Source organism: Branchiostoma lanceolatum, chromosome 11, assembly GCF_035083965.1.
Source record: "Branchiostoma lanceolatum isolate klBraLanc5 chromosome 11, klBraLanc5.hap2, whole genome shotgun sequence".
Lineage (NCBI taxonomy): Eukaryota > Metazoa > Chordata > Leptocardii > Amphioxiformes > Branchiostomatidae > Branchiostoma > Branchiostoma lanceolatum.
Window position 1 is genome coordinate 10,580,329 of NC_089732.1, and position 21,704 is coordinate 10,602,032.

The window sequence follows — 21,704 nt, forward strand, 5'->3', positions numbered from 1 at the left end:
TAGAACAAGTCTAACTCATTCATGATGCTTCTAACTGAGGCAGAAGAGATTCTGCCCTCATGTAACCCGTAACTTTCAAGTTCAAGTGGCCTTTGGGTCTTGTTATATGGTGTAGTAGTAGTATCCAGTATTAGATTATACTGCTGCAGGGTTCCCTGATGCAGGGGTAGGCAGCAGTCGGCCAAAAGTCGGTCATTTGTTGTTTAAAACAGCTTAAAACAGAGGCATCCATGAATGCCTTGAACAGTTCTCATTGACATAAAGTAATATCTTACTTTAGATTAATGTGACATACTTGAAGATCATCCTTGAATAGTTACCAAACTTTCCGCCCTCACCCTTTATACAAAAGATGCTTTTCAATCTCCAACATTGTGTTAAATAATGTTGAACCTTTGTTGTGTTTGCCTGTTTAGGAGACCATGCTGTCAGACGACGACTCTACATTCACAACAGAATGGGAACTGGCTATTGCCAGGAAAAAGGTAATTTATTAAGACAAATTATGACAGATGCTAGTATTAACTGTAGTCAGGTAGATGTGCATGACTTTCCAGGGCTCGAAATACTTGCATGTGCAAGCTTGCGCACATAAGATTGGAGCCATGCGCGTAATTTCAAGACGACCTGCACTGGTGCAAGTTACCACCAGTAGAACTTTATCCCCTTTTACTCATGTAATTTTCATTCCAAATAAAGAATCAGTGCTCAAACAAATTACATATTCAACAAGCAACATTTTGTATGCCTTTTGAGCTTGTATTCAATCCATTTTTATGAGTTTGGCACACGTTGAGTAGCCTTGAACCCAGCAATTTAAAAGTCACCATCTTTGAGAATAAGGGCATCATGCTTTCTAGAACATGCAGGAAGATGGTTGTGCAAGACTTATAATTTCTTTTTGGTGCAAGTAATTTTTTATTTATTTGCACCAGTGAAAGTTGACCCAAAAGTGTATTTTGTGGATCAACTGCATCCAAGATACATAGGGTGTAAGATTTGTATTGTGGATGTATAACTGTGATATTATAGCTTCTTCTCTAAATCTAGTTTCTTTTATAAACTTGAACAGAAACGTTGGACCCAGAGGGAGGCCGAGATAAGAGAGCAGCTGAAGAGAGCTAAAGCCACCGGCCCAACCACTACAGAACTGGGTGCAATACAAGGTGAGATCTGCCACAGATAGGGCACCAAGCAGTGTCTAGTGTTGGATATGAGGGCTTTGCTATGAGAAATGTCTCATTGAATCTTGAAACGATTGTCATGTTGTCATTTCCTACATTACAGTATGTAAGCCAACATTCGTAACCCAAATTACATGGCTGTGATCAATAAAAAAAACATGTATTTTTTTCAATGGAGTCTGATGTAAAAGATTTAGTGGATAAGCTGAAATGTCATTTTGCAATGCTGAAAATCAACAGTTAGTAATTGATAGAACCTAACTGGTCATTGCCTTGAAAGTGTGGTTGTTGAAGCTTGGCTTATCTCCTATGTGCATCTCCCCCGTCGTAGCATTTGCTCAAGCTTTCACAATAACCTATTCTTAGACACTGTAATAGGAGCTGGCCTCGGTGCTGAAATACCAAGGCAATACACCCACAGAAGATGTTTCCAGGAATCTTGTGTATTTATAGTGCTTAATGAGAACTGAATGTAATTTGAGGCTGTAACCTTGAAGCTATGTAACAGTTGCATTACGGATTAACCTGTTGGTGTTAGCTATTGCCATGAGTGGGGTTTTTCACGTATAGGGAAAGAAACGAGAATATATGTTTGTTTTATACATCTTTATTCTAAGCTGCATGCAGTACCAAGTGTTGTATTCACCCTCAGTCATATGTTTTTTTTTCCTGTTTTCCAAGAGAATCAGTTTATGCAAAGATGCCTGTAGGTTTTAACCTGCATCTTGATGTCTAACTTCATAACCTGTATAATTTTCATACACGAATGGTTACACAGCAAGAAGAAGGTTAAAGTTCTTAGACACTGTAATTGGAGCTGTCCTTAAGTACCAGGACAATAGATGAATTTCCTGGAAACTCGTCTATTTGCAGTGTAAAAACTGAATGTAATTTGAGGCTGTAGCCTTGAAGCTAGGAAACAGTTGTGTATGAATAGAGGATATTTGTTTGTTTTATACATTTTTATTCTAAGCTGCATGCAATACAAGTGTCATTTCACCCTCAGTCATATATCATGGAAGGTACATGTATTTTTAGCTCAATTTAGTTTGTGCAAATCAAAGCCTGGGAATGGCCCTGCGGCTCAACTAGCGCCTCACATTTGAGCTCCTGTTTCCAATTAGTTGGTACCTTGGAGACCCCAGTTCAGTTCCCAGGGTCAGGACATCTCAGCCGGGGCTGCATCATCTTTTAGAAGGGACGTAAAATGGGGGTCCTCTGTTCGAGGAGGTGCCTCGCTGAAAGGGAAGGGCTCACAACCCCTCCCTGTAAAAATATACCCTGCTACTGAAACAGCAAGAAAACTTACTGAAATTTGTGTGCCACCATGTGAACAAAATCCAAGCTGTGTCATGATTTTGATGATATGTTTTCCTTTGTCTTCAGCTTCTGGTCAGGACAAGGAGCAAGCCAAGCAGATTTTCACAAGCAATGCAGCATTTGGTATCCTCGCCAATGACCTGGTCAAAATACTGGAAGCAGAGAAGGTAAGTGAAGTGTTTTCCCTTCAGTCTTAATTAGTGTGTAAGCTTCTTCAAAGAATCTCTTGGAATCACGTTATTCAAGGATCTACAGAAAGTTAGTCTGGAAATCAAGAAAATTAAGAATGGTATTTGCCTATTTTTAAGGTGCTGTTCTCGCATTTTGACAGTTATATTTTGCCTCTGCAGTGAGAAATATTTAATAATTATATCTTAAACCTTACCTGTTATCAGTCACACAAATATGCGACAGAATAGAACATGGCACCTTTTCATAATCAAAGTATATCATAAAATCTGGCATTCTTCCCAAAATGACAAAAATTAAGTAACTGTGACAGTTTTGATACTTCCAGTACTTCTAACTGTCAACATGTTACATTGTAATTCATTCCACTTGATGTTCAGGAGCTGGGTTTCTCTGCTGAGCCCATAGATGACAACATCTACCAGTGGTGCGTCAAGCTCTACAACTTTGCCGAGAAAAGGTAGGACTCACTGTGTCTTTGTAAACCTGTCACGTAAGGGTGGTACCACTCCAATTTAGACTGCGTGGAATGCGTCATGAAATGCAATAAAGAATGTGCATTGTCTGTGACAGTTTTATTCATTAAGCTTGTAACAAATGTGCAATAGTCGTCTTGTGTAAGCTGTAGTAATGTACTATGGACTGGCACGATGATTTACTCTTACTGGTTTTGCAGTGGCTGCTCATTTTGAAGACTCTTCTTTAATTGTGATTCTGCTCTTGTAGGGAGGATCAATAAGAATGAATATACGAACAACTATGTCATGTTTTATTGATATTTTGATATTCTGTTCATAGATATCACTAGAAAAACCTTGTTTTGATAATTGGAAGAAAATTGTATAAGGATGAGCATTGGGAAAAATGAAGTGTAAAATTGACATTCAATGTACTCATTGTCATACTTAACATGATGATGTATTTTTCATGCATTTTACATTCAAGGGAACCCGAGCAATGTGAAATGATCAATTTTCTGCATTGGGAACCACAGTGCAATTTCATTCCATTAATCTCATAGATAACCCTTGGAGACTATCCAGAAATGCTTCTCAGTCTGATGCCCTTTAATGTCAAGGTTTCTAGATGTGTGCAGCGACTAAGGAACAAGCCTTTTAAGGAAATGTGCCAAAAATGAACCTCTTCTATCATGATCACTGTCACTTAAATGCCAGAAGGAGTATAATGTATTCCCTTACATGTTACCATGCCATCATCTATGACTGCACATTTAAAAATACTACATGTACATGTATAGTCTAATTGTGCTCATGTTACATGTATGTCGGATGCTGAGGTCTTGTAATCTTCAAGCAAATCTATCAGTGGCAAGGCTGTATCAAAAGAGCTAACCAGTATGCAGTGGCTTTGGATACTGGTTGGCCCTTTTGATGCTGCCTTGCCACTGATACTAGTGATAGATCTGCTTGAGACTGCCTTGCCACCGATAGATCTGCTTGGACATTAAAAGTCTTGTCTTTCTGCTATTTCCAGTACAATATCGCGAGACCTTGCTGTGATACAGGACAGGTTTGGCTACAGCTACATTCAGCTTCAATTGGTAAGGACTTGATATTGATTTAATTGTAGAGTCTTTTCCACCATTAAAACTGGTGTTATTACATGCTGAATCGTTTCTTTGTATAATTTCATTTGCTGATGATTTCTTGTACTGTAAAATTTCCATCATGTGACGCTGGAGGTGTAAACTGTAGGGACAAGTAACTGGCAAATGAAATACTCTTTATGTATTAAGGCTGCATGCTCCAAGAATATGAACGTAGTAAGATCTGAATATAGGTTGAGAGTTATCAACTTTTTCTCTTTAGTTATTTTTTAAGCAAATTCAAGAATGATCTATATTGCAGTGCTGTCTCCAGGACCTGTCCGTCTGTCCTGGGACGGAAATTTGCCTGTTGGGTCGGGAAAAGAATTCACCCCATCCGTCCAAAAAATATGAACTTCTGCTGACATGAAATTGATAAAAATGTACTTTAATTTGTATATGTATATGTATATGTATATGGTGAAGTAAACAAGTTTTTCTTCAAGCCTGCTGTACTAATTTCTAAAACTGAAATGTGCTCACCCTTCTCAGGACTTTGCCATCGACCTATATCCGTTCTACCCACCGCTTGTGAAGGTCATCAGACCAAGACTACAGGTCAGTACCAACCAGCACGTAGTCAGAACGTAAAGCACATAGGGTACTTAGCCTGCTGATAGTATTTTAAACTTTTTATAGCTGCCGAGTCTCTTTCATTCTCTTTGGTCCATGTTGCATCAGAGTTACAGCCCTTGCATAAGATATGTCTTTTGACACAATTACATGAGCCTTTGCACATGACTGCAAGAGATTGAATGTAAAACACAGGCTATATGTGGAATAATATAAGTGTAACAGTTGTAGAATTACAGTGCTACAACTGTGTACTTTCAATGTTATGTTCTAACTTCTGATGAAGCCATATGAGCTACCTGACCTACATATTCAAGCACATGATTGTACAAATGTAAAAAATGATGCTGATGTTGTATATGTAGGGTCATGTTTAGTTGACCGAGTTATATAACATATTCCCTCCCCCTCCAGGACGCAATGATGCAGAGAGTCACCAATATGGAAATGTTGAAACTCTCATACTGGTGAGTCTTGTGACACAAGCTGGTATCTAAATGCATTCTGATTTGCTCTCTCTTCTAGTGTTTTTATTTCATATTTTAAAAAAATATACCTGACGTAACAGTCATTGACAGGAAAACCATTTTCAAGCTAGTTTCTGATGATACAGTTGTTATAACCAAAAGAATAAAATCAGCCAACATTTTCGTAGCCCTTTTGCTACCTTCCTCTCTGCAATAATGACTGTTGGTAGGTGAATCCTTATGTTGTGCAACAAAAATCTGTTAATAGTAACTTAAAATGTAGTAAGTACATAAAGAAAGCACATGTCTTTTATCTTGGATGATAGATGCCATACTTAAATAAAAAGACACATTGAGTTCTAATGTGTGTGAATTCAATCCTTAGCATATGTTATAGACATGTGATCCACGATTGTACAGTACAATATGTGACTAAAACATTTGCTCCATAGGGATCCTGCCAAGGATATGAAGACTGTACTACTGGAGATGAAGGACATGTTGCAGAGATGGGCCAGGTACCTGTATATCGCTGTTACAGTTATATATCATTATGTATGTAATACCCGTAACCTCGGAGTGGCCTTGCGTCACACCTTGCAGTGACCTTGGGTCATGCTATGTGGTGCCCATTGAGTAAAATAATCTTGGTTGGAAACACTGGGTGCATGTGCACTTTTGCCCACAAAAATTGGAGCTGTGTACCTAATTGTTAACTGGGTGCACCAGTGCACCTAGATATTTGTGTAGGGTTACATAATTTATATAAAACACAACTGTGCACTTAATAATGCAGCATAGTCTTGAAATTCAAGTGTATTCAAGTGTATTCCCTCTACTGTATTATTTGTTTAGAATTTTTAAGTTAGCTATTTCAAGTTCTGAAGGTTTGGAATCATGTTTTCCTGACATTCTACTCTAAGACATATTGTGCACCCAAAATTTTTCCTGTGCACCTTAACATTCAGGTTAGGTTCACCAGTGCACCTTTTCCCAAAAATGAATTTCAAGCCCTGATTTCTGCATTGTGTTGTGTTGTGAATTCTATGACCGGTTTAACCTTCTTCCCTGCTAAGTATGCTGCTCCTGTTACAGAATCTAGATAAGTCACCATGTCAAGAGGGATGCATTTAAAACTATACTTTTACTTAGTTACCAATCTGTTTAACCTTCTCTGGCCTGCTTAAAGTGCCCTGCCTCTAGTATAGAATCTGTATAACCACCATGTTAGGAAGGGTAATGTATGGTTTACCCAGTCGTTTGATCATTTTAAAGCCTACCCAGTTTACATGTATGCCTTTAAATGTCAGAACTCTGCACTGGACCTTATTCACTGTCATCAGATGTATATACACACACTAATAATGACATAGAAGTATTTCTTACAGAGCAGTTTACAATTATTCTACAGTTACAAATGAGGCTTGACATAGGTCTCTACACTGTAGAGCCAAAGGTTAAGGTAGCATCGCAATAAATACCTAATGTCCTCCTTAATCTGTAAGTAAAAGGACTATAATGGGTTGTTCAGTAAGGTTGAATGAGCAGTCCAGGCCGTTAATGATAGCCTGCCATGCCTTACTGCCTGTAGGATCGATGTGGACAGCCCTAGGAACGACTCGGTCAGGTACCCCAACGGCTCGTACGTCGATATTGAGCACCATCTACTCAGACTGGCGCTGGTAAGTACCCCTCCGTAGATGCCTTATGAGGAATCTGGGTTAATACCCTCTTCTAGGAAATGAGCTGCATTGTTTGATGCCAATCCAGCTCAGTTGCAAATGTCAGAATTGAGATGAGATGATTTGATAAGTAAACACACTTTTAAAAATCAAAGTACAACATTGTAGCCCTAGTGCTAAATTACAGATGCATTTTCACATACTAGAAATACCTAATACATGTAGTATGTTCTACGGAAATTATTAGACTACATGTCCAATGGATTTTGATTAATCTCTCTGACAAGACTAGAAGATTAGACTAAAAGAAGTCTTACATGTGCATCAGAAGTAGTTTACACCGTACACTTAGCTTAAGTGTCCCTTGATTGTAGTTAGGGTGTATAGGGAAGATTGAATTGGCTCGAATATGCTACTAGTTATTACGTCAATAAGAGTAAAAACCAAGTACTTCTTGCTAACATGTAAGGAGTGGTAGCACTTAAGTAATGGTAGCACTCAAGAAATTACAGCACTTAAGAAAATCGTAACACTTAAGAAATGCTGACATAAAAGAAATGATAACACTTAAGGAATGCTTACAGATAAGAAATGGTAACACTTAATAAGAAATGGAAGCACTTAAGAAATACTTAAGTTAAAGAAATAGTGACACTTAAGGTATGCTAACAGTTAAGAAATGGTAACATTGACAAATGGTACCATTTAAGATGTACTAAGATATAAGAAATTTTCTTACACGTGTGAGGTGAGAAGCAGCCTCACACCTACCTGTGTCCCACAGGTGAGTGAAGTCAACCCACGTGCTAACACCAGGTACGCCATCGAGATCACCAAGCCAGCATCTAAAGCCATCAGACAGTCATCGGTAAGTACCTTGCACCCTACTGTACAACTTTTGCTGTGATCTCTATTATTACAATGAAACTTGAAAGGCTTTACTGTACCATATATAAACAGTATCAGGATGTATTGCTACCAAGATGTTTTGCCAGCAGACAATCTGTCACCTATACTATTGGTCATTCAAATGTAAATTTTGTATAAATCACTGTTTGTAGCTAAATTTCTATTTGTTACTCCGGGAAGGAGGTGTGACCTCCTTCTGGGGTATTGGGATTGCTTTTGCTTGCGCGTTCGCAGCTATAACTCACGATCCCGTCGTCGTATCGGTGTGTAACTTGGCATATAGTGTGCCTGGTTGGGTGTGGTGATGCACGATGTCTTAGTTACACCGTAACTACTTTTATCGTAAATGCGATATCGTAATTGCACCCCTATAATTAATGCTATGTCCCACTGCCCTGCCATAGGGACCATGTTATAATCCGTTATGCATGACTGGAATACTTCAGGCAGATACGGGGTATAAATCTTTCTTACTTGCTGTGAGCGTATAGTCACTGTTACATTGAAAAATAGACAACGTGCATCACCACACGCAACCTAGGAAACAATATACCAAGTTACATACCAATGCGGCAACGGGAATTGTGAATTTTAGCTGCGAACATGTGCCGAGTGAGCTCCAGTCTGTGTATTAAGTATGCCGTGTCCCTCGCAACTCGCATACAGTATGTGCGCACGGGACGGACGATGTATTTTTACGCACAGTGTGAAAATGGCAAATCTCTGGACCTTCAAATTTACCACACTTGTAGTTTATAATACGGAGGCTGTGACAATGTAAAAAGTTTACACAGGGGATGAAAGATTGTTGAGAAATATCTCTCAGAAAAGTGCGCGCGCCAGTGTCACTTCCGGGTGGTTAGATCCGGTGACCTTTGACCTTCGTGAAATGTTACGATAATATGAATTAGCCTTTTTTATTGCAAATAGCTTGATAGCTATAGATCAGGCTGGCCTGCAATAAATTGTGGAAAGAGGATTTACTGAATATTTGTGATTTCTGATACATCTTAGTTGTAACTTGTAAGGCTGAATGGTTCGTTGATAATTGAAAAGGGGCCATCTAGATCTAAATTTGTGACTTTTCCCGGAATTTCTGAGATTCCATCTGTGCCATGCTGTAAAAACATACTTTTCAGCAGGTTGACCACTCCTGTATTGAAAGAAAAAGATAAACAAACACTTTTTCTTTACTTGCTCTAAAACACTACTTGGACTGAGCAGAGATGCAATTTGTGTGGGTCAATACTTGTACATACTATAAATACTTCACGGAGAGTTGTGTCCTACGGACTCTTGTTAGATTTAGGGTTATGGTTAGGGTTAAGGTTAGGATAGAATTATGTGACCTCTTAATTGATATAATGGCGACACATCCTGAGGGCAAGACATCTTGAAAGGGAAATGTTCGAAACACAAGTTTGTGTTTTGGTGATTGTAATTGTTATAGTGTAGCTTTGGTTTTTCTGTCAATGTCTGTATTGTGATTTCGTTTGAAATTCTGTTGTCGGTATTTTTATGTGAATCTTCATTGTTGAATTATTATTTATTTATTTATTTATTTATTTATTTATTTATTTATTTATTTCGATTTAGCACATTTGTGGAAGGATTGACATAACAGGTGAACTATCACCTTTTCAAGATGTCATCCCAGACCGGACTGTAAGATTAGGACCATCGCACACCGGGGCATGCCCCTATATTGTAATGATATTACTACTACCAATATCATTATCATGCCTTCTAGAATAAGTTGATGCCAACAATGAAAATCTGTTGCTGGCAAAGGACAGACAAGATTCATATGACTTATGGGTTATTGAGCATGGCATCATCATCATAGCGTCTCTTGATTACAAGTATTGCTCAAGAAAGTCTGGCCCTTGATATTTTAAGTAATGAACGTTTTCTCCTGTTTTTTCTCCCTTGCTTAACTGAAGAAACTGAAGTCACTACTGGTATGAGAAATTAGTTCATAACGATTATCTTTTAAATTAGTTAGTGCAATTATTTCTTCTGTTAAAAAATTGATAGTTATAGATCCCTTCATTTATAATAGAATAGGGCATCACTTTGAAACTGCAGAATACGTAGTAATGTTAAAGGCAACCTAAGCAATATCATGGCATTGAAATTCATATTTTCAAAATTAGTTTTTTTGTCATTTTTATCCATAGTAAGTTTAAACAACACTATCCCATTACATATTGACCATCATGGAGCAAAAATTTGATATCCTTGTGGGGTGGGAATTCATTGAAAATCCGAGCACATGAAATCCAGCCATCATTTCAAATCTTCCGAACATGCGCGATTCTGACCGATAAGTCCCGAACGCTTCCGGAGAAATAATCACGTGGTCATGGCTCAATGTGCTCGGGCATTGTGACGTCACGCTGCTGGAAGTTACCGAAAATTGTCAACAGAAAACGGTTACAGATGGATTCTGGGCTGATTTATGGGTGGTACCAATGAATAAAATACTCCTTTTGCAGCTTGTTTCTGTGCTCTTTTTAAATGCCCAAAGCATGAAATAATGATGCAAATGCTTTCCCGAAATATTTCAAGTTTTACCCCCTGAAATCGCTTAGGGCACCTTCAACCTTGACCTGTCTCGCAATAAAGCATCTATACATTTGTTCCCAAAATCGAAGATGTATTTTTGTCTAAAGTTTACCCACAAAAATTATAAAAATCCATAACTTACTGACATTTGGTTAAGCAGGAAACCAACCAAGAACTAACCAACAAACACTGGCAGAAACAAATCCTTTTAGCAAAGTTTATGTTCCCAATTTGAGCAGGCATTAGATGAATTCTTATAGTACACATTTGTCTCATAGAAGACAAGCATAGGGACCAATTTAGAACAACAAGGCAGCTCAGAGCTCACTAGAACATGTTAATCATGTTTAGCTAGAACTTAATTGTTGTACTTGCAGTATATTGTAAATTAAAGAATTATATGTTATTGTATGACATATACTTCCTTTCATGCTTCCAGGGCTTTGGAGTCCCGGTAGGTATTATAAGTTGTTGTTGTTGTGCCTTGTTGTTGTTGTGGTGTGCTGTGTTGTAGTATATTCGTACAATTCATGTATGTTGGGCTATGTTTCCTATGGATGTAGCAAATTCTTTAACAGTAAATATAAGCAAATGCATAGCCATCACACTTTTCCAAAGGCGTGACATTTTGTCCATACCATTAGTTGTTTCAGCATGAAGTTCTGCAAACTGGGATCCTCAATTATTATTGCTGCTGTCATTTCATTTCAAATATACATTGTCCTGTATTTGTAAGAAACCAAGTCTGAATAAAATCTGAATAGCTAGTTGTACATTTTTGTGTGTTTGCTATTGCGATATTGATTGACTGTTGCTGTTAATTGTTAATTCTTTACCAACTCTTCTGAAACTTGTGTCTATCTTAGTCTACCTCTGGGAAGAAGGAGAAGCAGTATTGGAAGCCAGGGACAGGGTACGGGCATGGCAACGTGTCCAGGCCTGGGCAAATGGGTTAGCAATCCACTTGTCTTCTCTTTAGAAAAGTAATGGAAAAAGTAATAAAAAAAGCTTTAAAAAAGTGATGGAAAAAGCTTTTAAAAAAGTAATGGAAAAAGCTTTTAAAAGCTCTCTGAAAAATGTAAACTAAGGTTGTTCGTAACATTGGTGTGGTGTTATGATTCCATAGAAACTGTTCTTACCATGAGATATAAATAGTCCGGGAATTCTTAACTTTTTCCTTGCTGCCTAACTGTAACCAATAGAGAATGGGATGCCAAACGGCTATATCAGTGTGCTAAAGGTTAAAGTAAAAATGATGTAGCATGTAGCAGGTGCACAGTTTAACCTAATGAACGTTTCTTTTCATTAGCGGGCTGGGATGTCAATGCCTACATCGCAGCCCAGAAGGAGAAAGATAAACAGGTGAGGCACTTGTCAGGAGCTATCAGACATGATGACAGTCATACAACAGCTTCAGGTTCAGTGTAGAATTGTTCAGCCAGGCAAATACTAAAAGTGCAGTGTGCCAAGAGCAATCTACCTGCATTCTGAAAGGTGACATTCAAAATTCAAAGCACCTCTAATGTGAATGACTTAAGTGACTTAAAGGTATATGTATATTATATTGTAGAATTTTTGGTACCAAAACTGCAAATATTCTGAATTTGAAAAACCTCTATTCAGATCAACATTTGCAACTGATTTTCAACATTTTCACATCATTTTTTTTACATTTCCAACATTTGTGAACAACGCAAAAAGCAAGACGGGTTAAGTCCCCTAGTTTTCGGTAGCCTACCAAAAGCTCCCCAGCTGCTGACAAAATAGACAACTCAAGTGGTTGTGAGAAGTACGCATGTTTCAAGACATTCTCATCACACAACAAAGTTGCATTCATACGTTGTATGTAAAATAACATAATGATTATGTTTTTTCCAGATTGAAGCAGTGTTGGAAAAAATTCACCAGGAGTTGAGAAAACTTTTTGTGGAGCACTGTCCTTACATCCACTCCACCAAAAGCACCGTCCCAGCCATTCCACTGAGGGAAGGGCACGGGGTCACCGACCTCAACAGCACCTGCAGCAGTTCCACGGGGAGCGTGAAAACCGAATGCAACAGCTTCCCTAACGAGTCGGCCATCGCCACCGCGTCCTCGTCGTCTGCTTCGAGCGCGAACGCCAGCCCCAAGTCCTGTAAACCGTTCTGCCCTATTTCCATGGTGTGTAAGCCATCGTGCAGCCAGTCCATCTGCGAACAGTTGTGCACCGTGACAGACCCCTGCTGCTCGAGCTCGCCAGGCGGGGACTCCAAGAAGAAGTGCACAAGGCCCGACACCCCCATAATAAAAAGTTGCAATGCTGCGGGAGAGGCGAGCACGTCCCAACTCCACAGAAACGCTAGCGGTACAGCGGACTCCTCTACAAGTGCCAGTACTCCCTGTACACCCTCCACTTCTGCCGAGACTTGTAAAGTCAAACAGGACTACATGGCCAGTTCCAGCGGTGTGTCCAGCGGCACGGACGTCTCTCTACAGAACTATGAAGACAGACTGCTCGCCTGGGGAAATCTGTTGGTGGAAAATGGGGCGATCGACCCCATCACGGACATGTTTGTTATCCTCGAGGGATCAGCCCTCGTGCCTTTTATAGAGGTAAACATACTCATCTCTTTCACATTTCAATCGTTACAGCTATCAGTTTATCTTGCTTGTAGCTCAATTGTGTATTTAGCTGTGAAAAGGTTGATACTCAGCTTCTATACAGCTTGTATAATGTGTTAATTCTCAATTCAGATGCTATTTTACTGCTGATTTGAATCAATGCTACCTATACTCTTTGACATGATAATGTGTAAGTCAAGTTTAAGATTTAACTGACCCCTTCTCTTGCCATAGACCCATTTAAAAGCAGACTCTTTCCTGGAGATTGGGAGACATGTAGCGGTAAGTTGGACATCCTTTACTACTCTCTGGCTAAAACTACATGTACATGACTTTGTACACATTCAGCACCAGGGACAGGGGAAAATATTTTTGGAATGTCATTCAGCACCAGGGACAGAGGCAACAACATATTTTAGTCATTCAGCACCAAGGACGGGGGTAGCAATACATCTGGCATGTCATTCAGCACCATGGATGGGAAATAAAGTATCCAAGAATTCAACAGTAGGTCTAGAATGTCTTTCAGCACCAGGGAAAGGGCAACAATATATCTAGAATGCCATTCAGCACCAAGGACAGGGAAAACTGTGGGTCTAGAATGTTATTTAGCTCATGAGATATTAAAACTTGATAAGTTAACGTAACTATGTAGCAGGTCTTGTGATGAAAGAATTGGAAACTGCAGAAGCAGTGGTGATCTCTGTTCATGACAGCATCCGTCCTTATCCTGAGGACCTGCTACATGTACACTTGGGCACAACAATTAACAAAATACCACCAGATGTTCATTCAAGTGACGCTGAAGAAAAGTGATGGATGTCACTGGAAACATCTGGAAGTCATCTCCGTATCTTATTCAGATGTAGAGATTGAATTGTCTTTAGATATTGTAATACCAGGATTAACCTTCATCAACGTACCACCAGAAGGTTTTCATAACAACAAACAACAACAAGAAAGTAAGCAAACAAAATTGGGATAAGCATCTTGCCTCACTTATACTTAGTTTTAGTTACATGTGTGAAGCTGTCTTTTTTTTTTCAAACAGGTTTACAAGGGTATAGTTGACATCATCAGAGAAATAGGTAAGAAACCATACAATTGTTCAATGAGTATGATTTGCCCCCATATGTTCAAATGTTATTTTACGTTTTTTTCTCCAATGTTTTACTCTGTAAGTACTAGTCACCTGTACTAGTGGCCACTCTTGCAAAGGGTCAGCTGGCCACTGTGACAACATTATATTTCCTATCAATCCAATCATAAGAACCCTGTCTATAGTAGCCACCTCTCTACTGTGACCATTTTCTTCAAGTCCCCTGAGTGGTCACAATGGACAGGACTAGAATGTATGTTTTTGGCTGTTCCATTCAGCGTGCATCCCCCAGCTGGTGAAGCTGCTGTGTGCCTTACCAGATCAGGACAAGTCAGTCTACCTGCTGTTGGAGGGGCTGGAACAGAAGGTGACAATGTACTTTTATTTTTTTCAATTTTTTACCTTTAATTTACGTTTGATAAGTTTGGATACCCTCTTCATCCTAAGCCCACTTTTCAAGAGTTCAATGGGGAGGTCAGGCGTCACATAATAACAAATAGAAACATAAAGAATACAACACGATGTATTCTGTGTCACCCAAAGGAACCAACCTGTGGGAGGGCTGGGACCGATGGTGATGCAGAATACACTGTTGTATTACCACAAAGTATGGTCCAAAAACCTGTATCGAATGTTATCATGGACCGGGTATGATATAACAATAGATAAATTCCATATACCGGTAAGATAGTCATATTCAATGATCAGTCCATAACCAGTTCATTGTAACATTTTGTTATTGCCGCAAGTGCGGATATTACAGCTGGGACTTAACTAGTCGTCAGGTTATAATAAAGACATTAGTCTTCCAGCTATCATCCTAACACTAAGTAACAGTGTCCAACTTTTCCTTACAATGTCCCCAGGCCAGGACCATGCTACAGCACATGCACAAGGCAGCTAACGGCAGCATCCCCAAGAAGCCAGAGAAGGTGGAACCAGAGCCCATGCAGCCCTTTAAGTATGTGCCCCTGCCTATAGGGGAGTTCTACCCCTGGGACAACCAGTATATGATAGCCATAGAACAAAGCAAGCCACTGGACATCTCACACATGTCCTCGGTGGTGGAAAAGACAGCCGAGGAAAAGCTAGCTAGGTGAGGTAGTGGATGTACTGTGCCGTGCCATGGAAGACTTATACTCCATCCTACCCTACACATTTGTGTTGACCTTTTGACAAATCCCTTTTTTTTAGTAAAGAGTCTTCTTTTTACCCCCATTTTGATAAAGAGAAAATGTAGGTAGACATTGTACTGTGTGATGTTGTGGTGCCTGTATTCATGTATGCCAGTGTTTTGAGATCATATCATCCTCACACTGTTAGTAGCACGTAGAAAACCCCATGCTGTCTGAAGTAGCATCCTATTAATGTTCTGTGTAAAAGTGCTATGTTTTATCCATATTACTGGCATTTACGTACCGAGTATATAGAGTTAGGCCAGGGAAATCCACAACAGCTGCGAGTGGATAGATTTGTTTGATCTCCATGAATACAATGTAGTAAGCTGAGCCTTTAGGCATAACACACCAGTTTTGTACCATTCATGTAATATGTACAAGCTGCATAAAACCCTCTCCTTCGAAGCTTCCACTGCATTTTACCTCCCCAACCAAAGTCAGGTACACATTTTTACCCTTTGAGTGAGGAAAGTCATGTAAAGGGCCTTTCCCAAGGGCTCAACACCGGTAGCATGTCCAAGGAATCTTACCCAGGACCTCTGGGTTCTTGGCCAAACCCCCTAACTGTTACGCCAACCCGACCCCCATATTTTTGGGTAAACAACCCCAACCACAAGCCCACCTTGACACCTAGTAACAGTTACAGAAATACTGGAACAACAAACAGAGCTTCATCATCCTTGTTTGCAGGGAGTTCATCATCCTGTACAGACAGGTGGCCGACGCGGTTCGGAGGCACGGCGAGGCTCAACTGGCGCGGGACGCTGCCGTCGCGGCACAGGCCTCGGCACAGGAGGCACAGATAGAATGTACACCAGACATCACCGCAATAGCTTCCACTTCTGCAATAGCCAAGTCTCCGGAGAAAATTACGGTAGGGTTATCCTGTGTTCTACATTACAGCTGAGTACCATAGCTTTACAGTGTGGTACATGTAGGTTCTTCAATTCCCCGGACTAGCCCCCTGCTGTAGCATTGTCTGTGGAGGCACAGATCGAATGTACGCCAGACATCACGGCTGAACTAAGCTTCCACCTCTGCAATAGCCAAGTCTCCGGAGAAAATTATGGTAGGGTTATCCTGTGTTCTACACTGCAGCAATACAATAGTGGGTAGATTGCTCGCTTTACAATGTGGTAGATCCTGAGTTCAAAATTCCCCGGACTAGCCCCCTGCTGTCAGTATTATCTGTGCTTGTACATCTGTGTGTCTGAAGGCTAAAGATCCCCGGACTAGCCCTCTGCTGTAGCATTATCAGTTCTTACACAGCTATATGTCCCAAGGGCTGAAGAAACAGAGATAGGCAATGCCATATACATAATAAGGTGTAGGATGGTCTTATCTCGTGTTCCAGGTTTGACCACAAACTCATGCAAAGGATAATCAATTGTATTCAAGCTAAAGTTAAGGGAGGGTCTAAGGTAAGATAAGCTAAGGCAGTGTATGCTAGATGATATAGGAAGTGTGAAATGGAAGTCTGAGAGTGGAGTCTTGAAGAAAACACCTTTAGCTGTTCTCCTTTCCACTTCTGGATATCTTTAGGTTTATTGAATGTTTATCAATATTGTATTTTACATGTACAGACATCCATGGAGGAGACATACAAGAAAGACCTCAAGGAAATGCAGTTTGACAACTTTGAGTTTCCATGTAAGTCTATTAAATGTATTTTTTGTAACCTGGATCTTTTACAAACTGGAGAAGCCATGGGAAAATGCTAGATGTCATATTGACTATTTTTGGTATCAGTCTGATTTTGTATGATTGTGCTTTTGAAGTGAAACCAGATGCAGTTCCACCGGTAACTGCTTGGAGTTAAAGTCTTCAACTTTAATGTTACTGCCTAACTCTGTAACCATTGGGTGCCAAACAGCTACTTCAGAGTGCTACAGGTTGAGCTCCTTTCAAAAATCTAAACCTTGTATGATGACTGTTTTTCAGTGGAAGGATCTTCAGCGCATCATTACTCCACCCTCTACAACAAGTTCACCAAACCTATTCATGCCCAGGTTAGTCACTCTTATGTCTCCAGAAAAACTCTGAGCCACCCACAAGTCATTTACACTGTTCCTGAAAAATGGTCCAATTTTGGGAGCCAGGGAGCATTAGGTTTATCTACTGAAAGCAGGAGGCCCTTGCTACTAGTACTACAATGAACTTATGTTGGTTAATACTAGTTAATGTCAGACAATAGATGACTCCATAGTGGTAAAATGGTGTACAGAATGCAGTATATGTCAGGTGGGGAACATGTCCATGACGTTGATGTTGATATATAAGCACTTGTTGCCATGATGGAAAATTCTAGTCTATTACTGTTAACAGTAACTGGTGTCAAATGTTGGTGTTATGATTTAGCAACCCTTGGTGGGAATGGTTCCCAACTGTAACTATATTGTCTTCTGTATTTTGCAGATTGTAAGAATAGCCCAGGAGTTTTCGTCTCTATCATCATCCCTACCACTAGAGCTGTCATCGTCCATCTTTGTCCGAGTGGTGAGTACAAGACATTCATTTCAGTCTCCCATGGCCATTGCTAGAAGAAACATGTCTTAAAGTTGAACAAAGGGAGAAGAACACTGGACTGCGTCTTATGTACTTCTAGATCCGCAGCGCCTTTCATGAATCAATGACATAGGCATTTTGTACTGTATTGTATTGTACATATTGTAAATCTTCAACTTTATTAAAACATTAGGATAGGGAAATGTTATACTAACCTTTAGGTTACTAACCTTCATTTTTTCTTTCCAGGATGATGAGAAAATGAACCTAATGCAAGCCCTGATCACTGGGTAAGTCAAAGTAGGCTTTGTCGGAAAAAAGAATACCAGTATTATACTGTTTACACATGTATATGTAGTTGCTAGCCTGTCCTCTATGTAGAACAACATAGGTTTTTGCCTTATTGTTTAGAATAGTTTCACAACTTATATCATGATCAGTGAATAATTTCATCAGGTTGGTCACTGACAAGTCAGCTGTGATTCTATATATATTGGTTGCGAATTAAGAACCTTGATATCCAGCTTACCATACAATGTACCCATTGTACACAGTAAAGTTTGATTGATTGTATTGTTCTCCAGGCCAGAGGGAACTCCCTACAGCGGAGGTTGTTACCAGTTTGACATCTTCTTCCCACCAAACTACCCCAAAGTTCCACCTCAAGTCAATCTTCAGGTAAGGACAAACAATCCTGGGACTTTACCATCTAGCTCTTTAACAATTTTCCATGTACTGTACTAGCATAGAAAGGCTATGGATCTATCTAATGTAATACGGTAAATGAATGCAAAAATGTTCACGGTGGTTTTATGTTCATGGCTTTCACGGTGAACTCTTACCGCAAACTTAAAACCACTGCGAAAAGCTGTTCCATTGTGTGACTGTAGCGCTACTTTTGTTTCAAACACAAACTCAAAACTGCCACGAACACTCCATTTTCTTCCTATTGCGAAATTAAATCCCTGCGAATATTTCTGCATTTACAGTATCTTGTTTCAGACTACAGTCAGCTACTAGATTCTTTTAGTTTTTAATGGATCAGTACAGACTACAGAGCAACCCATACAATGTGGACAAGTATCTGCATCTGTATATATATTCAGTTTAACTGCACTTCAGCGTAACACACCAGCTTCGCAGGCAATCATGGACTATGTATACATGTGTGAAGTTGTTTGATATATGCTATATGACTTTTTATGTTTTTACCCCAGACAACAGGTGGGGGGACAGTGAGATTCAACCCTAATCTATACAGGTAATGTCATCGATACATGTAATATCTCAAACTTTACAATAGATTTACAAACTTCTGAAGAGTCTCATTATTTGTAATTTGTTGGTGTTGTAAAGAATACAGTAGTTGGATGAATTGAGAGAAAGACATAGAATTTAGTGCAGAAATGGAACTTGGCTCACAAATGTGGGATCCATGATTGGTGTGCTAGAAAAAAAATTGTGTTTGAGGGCACAGAGAAACCAATTCAAGCAGGGAGAGTTTTAGGGGGCCTTCTAAGGCTTCTTGAGTATGAAATTTGGGTCAGACAAGTTACGATTGGAAATTTTGGTCACTTGTGACCTGGCATTGTCTTGTTGTGATCAATCTAGAAATTTGGCAGAATCTGTTCCTAAGGATGAGAGGGCATGTGCTGAAAGTATGTATGTGCAGAAATTATGCATGTATAGCACTCCTGTATAGAAAAAAACTGCATTAGAATATTTGTGGTTGAGAATTGTTGTTGTTTTCTGTACACAGCTGTGGTAAGGTGTGCCTGTCCCTCCTGGGTACATGGGAGGGGCAGCAGGGAGAGCAATGGAACGAGACATCATCAGTTTTACAGGTCAGTCAGGACAAATCATATCTTGATTAATCAGAGCTGTGGTGAAAAGCATTTGATTTCCATGTGACTGTATAATGACTATTGTTTGATATTTTCTGATGTTGGAAAACCAAGTAGCTGTGTCTTTCATGCATTTTGTGACCTTCAAAAAATATGGTCAAGTTTGTTGGCTTCTCACATTGCCCATCACACTTTGTGCAAGTTTGGCTGTAAGGCCATGTTGATTTCATTATATGGATGACATCTGCGCACGCATCAATTTTCGCAAAAAAAAGTATTCGGCCATAACTGTAAATCGTAAAAAGCAGCTGCAAAAAGAGAAACTACAGGCTGTAATTTTTCTTAGATTTCAGTAACGAATACTAATGTTGTAGAATGCAAAAGTCAATTCCAAAGTCGAAGAAGTTTTTGAATAACAAAAACGAAGAATGCATATTTCAGTATAGCATACTCTGTTTGTTTTGTTTTGTTCATCCTTCCTGACCACATAGATTTCATAATGAAAGCAACTTTTTTTTCAGAACTTTTTTTCATTCTCATGCTCGCATCAGTTTTGGGGTCCCCAGTTGGTGCCATCCATATAATCAAATCAACATGGCCTAAAAGAACACAGTTGTATTCAAAGGTATAATCCATTGTTTGATTGACAGGTACTGGTGTCCATCCAGTCTCTGATCCTGGTCCCAGAACCGTTCTTCAACGAGCCAGGCTACGAGCAGGAGATCGGCACAGACACAGGGAAGAGGCACAGCAGGGAATACAACGCAGGTATACAGAACAAGGAACACTTTTGGTCATTGCAAGTTAAAAACTTTTAGAATCATTTCATGTTTTGCAGAAATAAACCAGGAGGTTCAAAATCCATCTGAACCTTCATCTTCCAAAAATCTCACATATTAAGTATCATTACAATCCAAGTTATGCTGACCACAAATTTCCACGCACACACAGACACAAGAAAAGGGCATAGCAGGGACTACAATGCATGTGCCGAAGAATGGATACTTTCCTTATTTCAGGTTAAAATCACTTAGAATCATGTGTTGTTTTGCAGGAAGAATTCAAGATGATGATCACAGTATAGACCAACACTGCTATCGTTTTGGGTGACAGGGAAAATAGTGATATTCAGTTTTGTAAAGATTAATCATAAAGCCACATGTTGTCTAGCATAGATTTCATTCAAATTTCTGAACCAGTTCAGCACATCCCCTGCTCATGGAAACTTTGTGTCCAATGTTTCTCTAGATGTACGAGTGAACAACATCAAGCATGCCATCATCTCCCAGATACAGAAGCCTCCTCCAGCCTTCGAAAATGTCATCAAAGCTCACTTCTTCATCAAAAAAGAGTGGCTGATGAAGGTAAGAGCATTAAGACACTGTCATTGGATATTTCTTGAGTGGGGTGACTGTTTCTCAGATTCTGCAGTTGATATGTTTGATAGAGGTGCTGCATAGACGGAAGTATGGAAGAGTTAGCCGTGCAAAGAGTTGCAAAGCATGACAGAAAAAGCGATTGAACCTCTAACTGAGGACGAAGCATGGCACTCTTTCATTAGCTAGTAGTGCAAAGCAACTTTGCTACTGCTCGCGTATTTGGCCAAGCACACCAGGTCACCCCTACTCTTCTCGATAAGTTAGTGTGTTGGGTTCAAGAATGGTATGATTGTATTTAATTAGTTCCTATTCTTCCAGTGCTAGTACTCAAAACTTTAGAATGTTGTAGGATGCTATTAGTATAGGCTCATGGATTAGCATAAAGTATCAAAAATAAGTGTTACACAGGGAAAAATTGAAATGATACAAAACTTCTTGAGAGGGCAGGAATAAAGAAAAATGTGAAATCACTGTCCTCAAGCTGTCAAAGATCAATCTGAATATTGAACCAAATAAAAAATTTATTACGTTGATGAAGGTAAGATATCTAGGTAATAAGATATAAACCAATAGCAGTTACTCAAGCAACAGTGGATATTA

At 39.5% G+C, this 21,704-nt stretch overlaps 1 protein-coding gene across 4 annotated transcripts in view; it reads left to right on the plus strand.

The window, feature by feature from the left end:
- Positions 1-21,704, plus strand: part of LOC136445370 (uncharacterized) — a 39,595-nt gene that overhangs the window by 15,704 nt on the left and 2,187 nt on the right. Inside the window, exons 7-35 of one of the 4 annotated variants that reach the window (XM_066443342.1) lie at positions 417-485; positions 1,073-1,166; positions 2,571-2,671; positions 3,074-3,153; positions 4,188-4,254; positions 4,792-4,857; positions 5,287-5,339; positions 5,792-5,857; positions 6,931-7,021; positions 7,806-7,889; positions 9,874-9,891; positions 10,938-10,952; positions 11,365-11,449; positions 11,808-11,860; positions 12,377-13,090; positions 13,334-13,381; positions 14,151-14,187; positions 14,477-14,565; positions 15,065-15,294; positions 16,067-16,250; positions 16,960-17,026; positions 17,318-17,385; positions 17,792-17,872; positions 18,131-18,171; positions 18,466-18,559; positions 19,099-19,142; positions 19,641-19,725; positions 20,376-20,493; positions 20,974-21,089. In XM_066443342.1, the coding sequence (XP_066299439.1) occupies positions 417-485; positions 1,073-1,166; positions 2,571-2,671; positions 3,074-3,153; positions 4,188-4,254; positions 4,792-4,857; positions 5,287-5,339; positions 5,792-5,857; positions 6,931-7,021; positions 7,806-7,889; positions 9,874-9,891; positions 10,938-10,952; positions 11,365-11,449; positions 11,808-11,860; positions 12,377-13,090; positions 13,334-13,381; positions 14,151-14,187; positions 14,477-14,565; positions 15,065-15,294; positions 16,067-16,250; positions 16,960-17,026; positions 17,318-17,385; positions 17,792-17,872; positions 18,131-18,171; positions 18,466-18,559; positions 19,099-19,142; positions 19,641-19,725; positions 20,376-20,493; positions 20,974-21,089 (2,958 nt within the window). The remainder of the gene's footprint in view (positions 1-416; positions 486-1,072; positions 1,167-2,570; positions 2,672-3,073; positions 3,154-4,187; positions 4,255-4,791; positions 4,858-5,286; positions 5,340-5,791; positions 5,858-6,930; positions 7,022-7,805; positions 7,890-9,873; positions 9,892-10,937; positions 10,953-11,364; positions 11,450-11,807; positions 11,861-12,376; positions 13,091-13,333; positions 13,382-14,150; positions 14,188-14,476; positions 14,566-15,064; positions 15,295-16,066; positions 16,251-16,959; positions 17,027-17,317; positions 17,386-17,791; positions 17,873-18,130; positions 18,172-18,465; positions 18,560-19,098; positions 19,143-19,640; positions 19,726-20,375; positions 20,494-20,973; positions 21,090-21,704) is intronic. The other 3 variants (XM_066443346.1, XM_066443343.1, XM_066443345.1) reach the window with 3 other exon arrangements.